Genomic DNA, 10,666 nt, shown 5'->3' on the forward strand with positions numbered 1-10,666 from the left:
TACTGGCCAACACCCCCCAATCACACACTTTATACCTGATTAAATAAAGTGTGAAAAGAGGGAAGGTGAAGTAAGCCTAGGCTTGATTTACTTCATTCAAGTGAACCTGGTTTTAGCTCGCACATCAATTATGTGAATAAGCTTTATCTTTTCAAACTTCCCTGTATATCACCTAGCTTCCTACTACAGTAAATCAGGTGAAGTATCACTTCCCTTTTGTAATATAGACCCTTTGTGTAAGGGATAATTTATTCAGATTATTTTATAACCCAGTAGCCTGCTTAAAATAGAAAGATATACGAGTATCAGGATGATAAGTATGAATTATAAAAAGAAGAAGGGGTGCAGCACATAAGAGGAAGGAGGACACAGAAAATAAATATAACCCCAATGAACACCTAATGAACATACTTACATGTACAGGGAGCTTTTCCTGAGATTTGCACCAGCTGTTTGAACTTGGCTTACAACTGCTACTGCCACCACTGGTATTTGCCATTTTTGGTTCCGAAATATATACCTGTCAGCAGGTAAATGGCTTCTTCAAGCAGTTCCACGGGTGACCTCTAGAGCTCAGATATGAGATGACATGGTTGCACAGCCTAATTTTTGCTGATGTTATTTCAGCAGTTGAGCAGGTTCAGCACTAAAACAGAAAAAAAATAAAATATATGAATGTATATAGAAACATAAAAGACTGATGGCAGAAAACATTCAATTACTTTTACCCCAACCCCAGCTTACATCATGCATTAAGATCCCATAGGACACCGTTTGCTGCACCCTGGTGCCATTATATCCTAATGGCCTCGCAACGCACGTAGCTACATAGCACGTTACACATGGTAACTTATTACTACGACTGTAAAATCTTTAATTTATTTAAATGTGCTTGGTGGTTTATACACTATCTTTAACTGGTATTTATATTTCATAGGGCTCCTTGAGCTTGAGCTATATGGATGTTTTCAGAGTTTTTAGGGAGAAGGTGTTTTGCTGTATTTAATACAGGATACATGTTTTACACAGTGAGGTGAGGGACAGGGAGGGAAACTTATCCTGGAGGATCCATAGAAAAGGGAGTTAGCAGCTAATAACTTCTGTTTTCCCAAGTCATCCTCCAAGACAGTCACTGAAAGACAAGATTGATTAGGTGGAATACATTTGTAAGAAACAAAAGGCCAGCCCTCAAAACCATTTTGAAGCAGGGTTAAGAAAGGTTCTTTGAATGATACAGACTGAAGCTCACTGACTGCTCTCTTGCAGTCGTGATGACTACTAGAAACTAGAACTTCAAAAGTGAGAAATTGTAATGAAATGCCCATGAGAGGCTCAAAAAGGGGTTTTATGAGAGCAGACAAAAGTAAAAGAGAAGACCTATGGCGCTACGGAAGGGTTACTACATGGACGCCTTTTTGACAATGCGGTGAAAAAAACATTTGAGTTGCCAAATATTGATCCAGGTATACTGACAACACTTCCATCAACACTGAGTGTTCTGGAGAAAAGGCCTCCGTCAGCCACATTCTGCAAAAAATCTAATACTGCCGAAACTGAACACCAGTCTACGTTAACTGACGAGGCCCAGGATTGGTAGACTTTGCAAGTTTTTAAATAAATGGCCCCTTGTAACTCTTGCCCTGTGTTTGAGCAGGGCATTCACCAGTCTTTCCAATAAGCCCTTAGCTAAAAGTGAGCACCTTTCAAAATCCATGCTGCCAAACTCAGATTCTTCATTAGGGGCATGGCATGTGATCCTGCAGAAGATTTCTCCTAAGGGGAAGAAACAGAGGGCAGTTGTTTTGCCAGTAATCCCAGTAGGGAGAACTATACTCATTTGGACAGTATGGGGCAATTACTACCGTATGACACTTGCCTGGTCCGACTATCTTCCTGAGCACTCTGATAAGAAGTTGAGGTTGACAGAGGGAGTACCCCAGACTAAAGATCCAAGGGTGTCCTAGAGAATACACTCCTAGTGCTCCATCCTCCAGGCTCAGGAAGTAAAGTTTCTATCTTTTTGTGCTTTTCTGATATGAACAGATTCACTGTTGTAGATCACCAATGGTTCACAATCATTTTGAATACTCCCTGGTGGAGTTCCCACTTCCCTAGGGCTATTTGAACCTGGCTCAAGAAATCCGATCTTTCTCTCCTTATTTATGGACAACTGAAATAGAAGCCAAACTTTCTTCCACTCAAGGAAGTGATTTGCTGTAGTACTTTAAGGAGACCCCTTATCTGATCTTGAGAACACATTCTTGTTCTGCTGCCAGTTCTCGGCAGTTTGAAAAAGTCAATGACATTTTTCTGAACCAATTTCCCTGTATAACATGTCGCTCCAAATTTAACCGTGCACTCACATCTGTAGGGATGCAAAGTTGTACGGGAGTGATCTAGTCTTCTTTAATATGACTTGACTTTCTCCACTGTAGGGCATCTATCACATACCTGGAAAGGCAACGGTCACTTCCAGGTACTCTAAAAACCAGTGAAAGAAGTGGAATTGAAGGATTCTCAATTCTGCAACAGTTTTTTTGTGAAAATGTGCAGGGCAATGGCTTTTCCAAATGGGAGAGCCTCATACTGAAAATGGGGGATCCCCACTGTCTCCTATGTCAAATTTGCGGAATTGCTGGTGAACTTCATCCATCGGCACATGAAGGTAGGCATCTTTCAAATCCAGAGTTTCCATATGGGCAAAGTAAAATTAAAAAATAGGACCTACCCAAAATTGCGTCTGCAGTTAAGCATGAAACACAAAAACTGAAGGGCTGGAGTTGCAGGGGGGTTTTTAATTCTCTGTGATTTTGTTTGCTGTAGGTGGAGGGAACCTATCTCTGAAGCAACTGTCCTTGAAGATAATGTGGGAAATGTAATTTTGTATGGATTAACTGAGTAATAAAACAGCAAATTAAAAAAAAAGGAATATTTAAGGCTGTGCGTATTAAACACACTAGACTTTGACTCCGTTATATTACTACTGTGTTTTGATTGGTACTATGTGGCAGTGTGAATTATGCATGAGAATGATGAGTGGATTCAAGGGAGAAATATGAGCACATTGACTACAGCATTCTGTTTTCACACTCCAGTAACTGGAAAAGGATTACATTGCAAATAATTCATATTCACTGTTCATGGGGCAAAGCAACGCTGCACGTTTAGCTTTTTCAGATACCTTTTAAAACATAATTTAAAAACCTCTCCAAAGTAAAAAAAAAAAAAAGAAAAGCTTATTCAGTCCAGTCTAGATCTTAGGACCAAGGGAACTAATGCAATACTATGAACTGACCTTCTTCTAGGTTTTGGTAAATCTACAGCTTGGCAGCCCCAAGATTGTTAATGTTGGGAGCATGCTCACATGGCCATCTCCAGCCCAGTCTTGGAGACCGAATGGAGAACAGGGAAAGATAGAGAATAGTACTTCTCCATTCAGAGACACTCTTGTCTGTAATGATAAACAATATTTGGCTTTTTCCTTAATCTTGATCATGTCAATTTGTGTCCGATTCATTAGAAATATGCTTCTCTGTATCCGTCTTCTTAACAAGAACAGGAGACTAAAAAAGGGGCTAGGTACAAGAAGCAGCTAACCAAAGCAGCAGAGACAACAGTCTGCCATAGGAAAAATTGATGATGGCATTAATAACCCAACCCAACTCGGCATAGTTTGACAGATGACATTTCACTTAGACAATTAACTATTACTATTCATCTTATACTGTGAAAGTGAGAGAACACAAGCAATACTGCATATTGATTTTCCACTAATTTTAAGTGAGTATCACAAAAGCAAAATGATATAAAATATGTTCTGAATTGCCCATGATGCAGTCCTTGGTTTTACTTATGACCAGCACCTAGGAGCTTTTTCCTAAACCAAGCATAAAAGTCTAGAAGGCTGCATCTATGTCATGCTTATGTAGAAAGGCTACAGCATGGCGCTGATCTGTGTCAGACATTAGTGAACACAGACAAGAACTGCTCAGATGCTCGGATTTATATGTCATCTCCAGGCCAGCATCTTGGTTCAGGAAGTACGTGTTGACCCTAGAAAGTGGTTGAACAAAGAAGGTGCTGTCCTTCTGGAGGAAAAAAAAAAAGATGAATGTCAGAGAAAGTACCGTAATTTTTGAGTGAGGTAATAAATGCTTGCAAGACTTATATTTTCACATTATTTAGCATGCATTCACAAAGAAGAAAAATACATCTGATGCAAGTTTTACCACTTATCACTTTAATGGGTTAGTTCACCTTTTTCATAAAACAGCCCATGCAGTCAAGGGGACCATGTTAAAATAGAGTTGCATACCTGTAGGCCATGTTGGTTCCCCCTGAAGCCTGATAATAGAAAGTCCTAATGGCAACATCCTCCTGTCCTGATCTGCTTCCAGGACGCTAAAGCTGTTGGAGGCTCGGTTCCAGCATCAAAGCAGCAAGTGCCATTACTGTTCAAAGGCCATGCATGCCCAGTGTGCTCTCTCCCACTAGCATCTGCGGCTGAGCTCAGTGTTGTTGCCACAGAGAGTAAGTGTGTGCACTGCGCATGCGTGGCCTTTGACTAGGAATGGTGTTTGCGTCTGTGATGCTGAGGGTCATCTGTGGTGTCCTGTGAGGGGAAGCAGCCATTAGGGTTGTTTTGTTTTGACAGAGCTTCAGGGAGGGCCACCACTTACATCTCCTGGAACCCCTTGAATGTGCAGGCGGTTTTATGAAAAAGGTGAACTAACTATTTGAAGTTAGAAAGACATTTGCTAGCTGTTCAATTGTCTTCTAAACCCGAGTCGTTACCAGGCACTCCCAGCACAAGTACTCATAGGAACCTTCACTGTGATATCTAACACAGTCAAATAAAAAAGGAAATCTGGTATGTAATCTAGATGGCATAAAATACCATCCAGAGAAGATTTTCTTAGAACCGTCTTTAGGATACTGTTCTGTTAGCTTTAAATAATTTAACTGATCAAGTTCAGCTTTCCAATAGTAGACATTAAAGGATGTACTTCCTCAAGGTAGTGACACAATTGCACTTATCCCTGTGAATACATATTTTCCTGTGTCACTACTCTCATATAGCTTGCTTTCTGAACTACAACTCCACATCTGAACAATGTAACATTATTATTGCTTGCTGGGAGCAGTGCATGACGGGATATGTAGTTTTGAGAAATTGAGATTGCATCACATCAAGCAGCGGGGAAAGAGATGTAAAGCACACTGGGAATCCAGCAAGTTGTTGGAAGTGATGGACAGACAGAAGGAAGCACTCACTACATAAAAGAGGATTTTTTTTCAAGTAAGCTTTGATTGCGTTCTGAAAAACAACTCTAGTATATATTCCTATTACAATGATGATGTAATATGTTATATCCTGGGACTTTAGAACTCCTTGGTAAGATATGCCTAGTAGCAACTGATAAATAATTGAGACCAGACACTTCATTTCTAGAGAGATTTTGCCAAAGGACTCCAAAAAATGTCATTGGCGTGTTAGGCGATTTAGCTGGAGATGGAAACGATTTTTCTCCACTCCACACACACGTCCACTTTATCACCTGCTAGCTCAACATATCCAGCCATGACTTAATAACTCCTCCCCTGGTAAAAAGACATAATAACCTGTAATATACTGTAAATTCCTGGTATGGCTTTGTGATTTTAGTCTGGCATGCAAAGATTTAGAAATGTTTTGTAGAAGGTTGAATAAATAGATGGCATCCTTCATGAACCTAAGAAATCCACAAAAGCAGTTGTACCTGTACACAGCCACAGATACACTTGACCCTGAGAGCCTCTCTACCACAGTGTTAAAGCACTTTTGTTTTTTTTTAGTTTTGCATAGAATGGAGAGGGATAAGAAACCCTGTCATTTTGATTGCTGTCTGTGTTCCCATTATGGAGATTCACCCTCTCCATTTGTCCTGGGGACTATTCTCACTGAAAGTGAACAAAAATCCCTAATTTTTGGTTGTCACCTGAACAGGCAAAAATGGGAAATCTTCAAATTGAAACAGTTAGGGCTGCAACAACTAATCGACATAATCGATTATTGAAAAAGTTGTCAACTTTTTCAATAATCGATTAATCGGCTTCCGATCAGTTGGCCCTGTTCACAGCTCCACACGCTGTGCGCCGCACCTCCTCCGCTCGCATCCACGCTCCACACACCGCACCTCCTCCCCGCCTCACATTTCCTGCCCATCCACGATCGGCAAGGCACGCGGGGAGATGTAGTAAGGAGGAGCAGGGGTGGGGGGATGACAGCCGCTGATAGACAGGTCCAATCTCAGAAGTAAGTTGCTGGAAGACTGGTCAGGTAAGCCTGCACTTTCCCACACATGGTGCTCTATAATGTATTGCTGGGATTTTTATTTCTCTATAGCTGATGGTACATTGTACTGTACATTATACATAGGAATACAAATACCAGCAATGCATTATACACTGTATGTATAATGTATTGCTGAGATTTGTTCTACTCTATAGCTGGTGATATTCTGCATTGCGCTGTATAGACGACTACAAGTCCCAGCAATAATACATTATACAGCGCAATGCGGAATACCACCAGCTATAGAGGACTACAACAAATCCCAGCAATAGTACGTTATAAAGTGGTACAATGCTAAATACCACCAGCTATACAGGACTACAAAACCCAGCAATAGTACATTATACAGCGCAATGCAGAATGCTGCCAGCTATTATGTACTATTGCTGGGATTTGTTGTATTCCTCTATAGCTGGCGGTGTTCTGCATTGTGCTGTATAATGTGCTTTTGCTGGGTTTTGTAGTCCTCTATAGCCGGTGCCATTCTGCATTCATTACTGTATAATTTTACACTTTCCATTTCACTATATTGCACACCACACTATCTTTTTTTTCTTTTTTACTTCCACCGCTCCAAGCTTGCTCCTGTGATGGACTACAACCTCAATACAAACTAGTAGTCCCATCACTGGAGCAATTTTTTAAACTTTATTTTAATTGTTTATCCGATTAACCGATTAATCGAACTTAATAATCGGCTAACTAATCGATTTTGAAAATAATCGTTAGCTGCAGCTCTAGAAACAGTAGTTCTGGTGACCCTGCTGACCACCAGGTATTTCCTCTCACTTTCTGTTGTGGCTATCAGATAGGAAGTAAAATGAAATCTCCCCTATGGGACACAGATGAGGAAAAAAAAAAAAAAGGAGAGAACTGACAGGGGTTATAACTAGGAATAGAAATTTCGGCCGCCACTTATTGAGCAAAAAGCAAAGTACCATAACGGCCGAAAATTCGGAGCAGTCTTAACGTCTCTCCGCTGAGCACTGGTCTGTGTCCCTTCTGATCCCCGCTGCTCTCCCCTGCCTGTGTCGGTAGAGGTAGCGGGGACCCAAGAGGACAGAGACAGGCGTCCAGCTGGGAGGAGAGAAAGTTTCAGGAGGCCAAGCAGGAAGGAGACAGCTCAGGATGCCAAGTGGGGTGAAGACAGCTGTTGCAGAAGCCTCGCTCTCTGCCCGCATCGCCCCTCTCCTGTGACAGGCGGAGAGTCAGGATGCCGAGCGTTGTAGGGGATGAATCAGCTGTCAGGAGGCTGAGCTCCCTTCCCGCACCGCCCCGCTGAGCCTTCTGTATCACAGCAAGTCAGGTTGGAGACCAGGTTACAAGCACTCAGCGATGATCTGATCATTGAGTGTTTGTAAATAACTGTGGACATAGTATGCTTACTGTGTCCTTAGTTATGAACAAGAAGTGCTTGTCAATTCCTGTTCATTCATGATTGTGGACATAGTATCTCATACTAGCTCCACAATTTATGAATGGACATGAGCACTCAGTGTAGAGGCTTCTTATTCATTCATAACAGGAGCTGCAGAAAAGAGATCGAGGACTCGTGTCCTGCATCTCTTTTTCTATTTTAAAAGGGAAATATCAGCGGTCTGTTTTAGCCCCTATAAGTAAAGACAAAAAAATAAAATTAGCAAAAATAATTTTAAACAAGTTTTAAAAAATTCTAAAATTCACTTTCTTTAAAAAAAAAAAAAAGAGCTTGACGTCAAATTAAAGGCAATACCTGCAATAGAGTTTCCGCCTCATTCAGGCATCAGTTGCAAGGGTGCCAATAGTCAGTAAGAGCAATGGCTGATCTCCAAACAGATGAAACAAACAATGCCCTGTAGCATAAGCTTCACAAGTAACATTCAAAGTAATGCTCATACACACATAATTGTGCAATTAATTGTAACTACTAATGCTGAAAGTATTTGTTCCATAGGTTTAGTAACAGATCACCAATCTAAGTGAATCAAGTAGTACAACCATAGTAAAATTGCCAGTGTAGCTTAGGCATTGTGACCCTTGGATGTGTGAAAGAATGCAAGACTGTTGTTCCCTTTATTATTATTATAACTGAGAGACTTATCACTCAAATTACAATAAAGGCAGACCTACCCCATTAGTAGTCAGTTTGATATTTTTTCTGGCAAGCAAAACAGAATAATATCTACAAAACAGAAGTGGGTAAGGATCTGCAATAAAAAGTTTGCTAAAATGCAATAAAAACATAGTGCGTAAAAGTGAAAGCCCTGTCAAAGTATAAGAATACATCAGTATATGGTACTGCTCTTTAATGCAATGAGGAAACTTGTGCTACAGCTTAAGTGATCCTTTTTATTGGAGGCTAATAGCAATATTTCAGAACAGTACATCTCTGAAGGAAATGTTTTACTGCCTCTGCAGTCCTTCAGTTCCAGCCAATGTAAGCCTGTGCCAATTCAATATCCCAAGGTGCAAATTTGCCACTGTTAAAATGGAAACATTCAAGCCAGCATAAAGCAGATCTGAAACCATTACCAAAAGAACTTAAACCATATCCAATTTAGAGCTGGTAAACTACCGGCAACACTAAAGGTCAACCAAAAAGAGGTGGGTGCACACAGACTCCCATCACCATTGTTCCAGAACTGTGATGGCTGACCTCACTAACCAATAGTAAGATATTGAAGGGGTCGGACCCAAAAGTCGGACCCAAGAGTGGCATCAGGTTTTAAAGTTGCAGTTTGTAACAGATTGTGCCATTTTCAAGCTTTAGAGGTGCTCTAAAGCTCTTAAAGGAGGACTATGGGGTCAGTGTTTTTCCCCATAGTTCTCCTTAGGGTAACGGAAGGACACAAACTAACATCCTCCCGTTACCCTAAGCTCAGTATACCGCGAGCTACAGCTCGCGGTATACTGAGACGCCGCAGCGGATCCCGCCCAGCTGCGTGAGTGACAGCTGGCTCTGCCTATCTAGAGGCAGAGCCAGCTGTATCCGCCCCCTCCCCCGTCCGTTCCGCCAGTCAGCGCTGGCAGATCGGAGCGGGGAATCCAGCCCCTCCCCCTGTCACGGCAGAGAGCCGTGAAAGGATCGAGAGGTGAGCGAATCCAGTATGTGTTCGCTCACCTCCCGATCTACGGAGCCGACCTGTGACAGTCTCATTGTCACAGGTCGGCTAGAACTATGAGGTGAGTGAAAAGCACTCACCTCATAGTTCTCCTTTAAAGTAGGTGACAGTACCTCTGGATTCTAGCTATTTGGTCTTGGTGTACTTTAACCAGCACTATAATAAATCTTTCAGCCATTTTAAACTTCAAAAAACAAATCCTGTCCAACATCAGGCACCATAAGGTGGAAGGGGATGGAGGGTATGATATAAGGTGTTGTTGGAACAATGTTGTAAGTTGTGCCCCTTAGTGTTGGAACTCAGGTGACATCTGTGTATTTTTGTACTGTTTGTTTATATGAAAAACCTAATAAAAACAATAAAATAAAAAAAAAGCTAGCCATACACTGCTTGAATTTCGGCTGATTCATGCTGAATGGGGCAAAATTCGAGCCGTGGGTGGCCCTGTCAGCAACACATCCCCCAACCTCTCCCTGCTCGACAAAAGCCAATTTCTCATTTAACTTTTATCAAAGGAGCTTGTCCAAAAAGTCTCGGCCAAATAATGACTTCATCCAATCAAATGCAAACACTGTTTGGGTATTCAATAGATGGCAGCAGTTATTCCTCCATCCATGCCGATAAAAGGAGAACTATGAGGTGAGTGATTTCCACTCATCCTCATAGTTAGAGCCGACCTGTGACAATGAAACCGTCACACGTCGACTATTGATCTAGAAGTGAGCGAACACATACTGTCATTCGCCCACTTCCCGATTATCTCCCTGCAGAGAGCAGTGATTTCAGTCATCGTTCCCCGCTCCGATGCTCCAGCACTGACTGGAGGAACGGACGGGCAGGGGTGGGTAGAGCCCATTGTCAAACAGCTAGCTGGGTGGATCTCGCGAGTATTGTCGGGATCCGTCCAGGATGCAGCGCTCTCAGTATATAGCGGGCAATAGCTTGGCCTATACAATTTCTGAACAATAATCTTTAGCTCTACCAAAACTATGCAACATGGGGACCTACCTAACCTATCCAATCAATCTGCATCCAATAAGGCAGGCTCCAACACTGCATACTTGTTGACAGATGTTAAAGCAGACGTTTACACTCAAAAATCTAATTCTGCCAATGCATCCCTCTATGTATAATAATTAATAATAACAGACATGTCAGGTGCAAAATGCTGTGATTTTGAAATACTAAAGCCGGCCATGCACCAGTAGATATGTGATATCAATAAGGTGTA

The 10,666-nt window shown here is 41.6% G+C and overlaps 1 protein-coding gene across 2 annotated transcripts in view; it reads right to left on the reverse strand.

The window, feature by feature from the left end:
- SIN3B (SIN3 transcription regulator family member B) overlaps positions 1 to 10,666 on the reverse strand; it is a 50,978-nt gene that overhangs the window by 37,718 nt on the left and 2,594 nt on the right. For both annotated transcript variants that reach the window (XM_018568212.1, XM_018568213.1), the window contains exon 2: positions 416 to 646. In XM_018568212.1, coding sequence (XP_018423714.1) covers positions 416 to 499 — 84 coding nt within the window. In that variant the 5' untranslated portion in view covers positions 500 to 646. The remainder of the gene's footprint in view (positions 1 to 415; positions 647 to 10,666) is intronic.

This window comes from Nanorana parkeri, unplaced genomic scaffold, assembly GCF_000935625.1.
Source record: "Nanorana parkeri isolate BGI_ZX_2015 unplaced genomic scaffold, ASM93562v1 scaffold1154, whole genome shotgun sequence".
NCBI lineage: Eukaryota > Metazoa > Chordata > Amphibia > Anura > Dicroglossidae > Nanorana > Nanorana parkeri.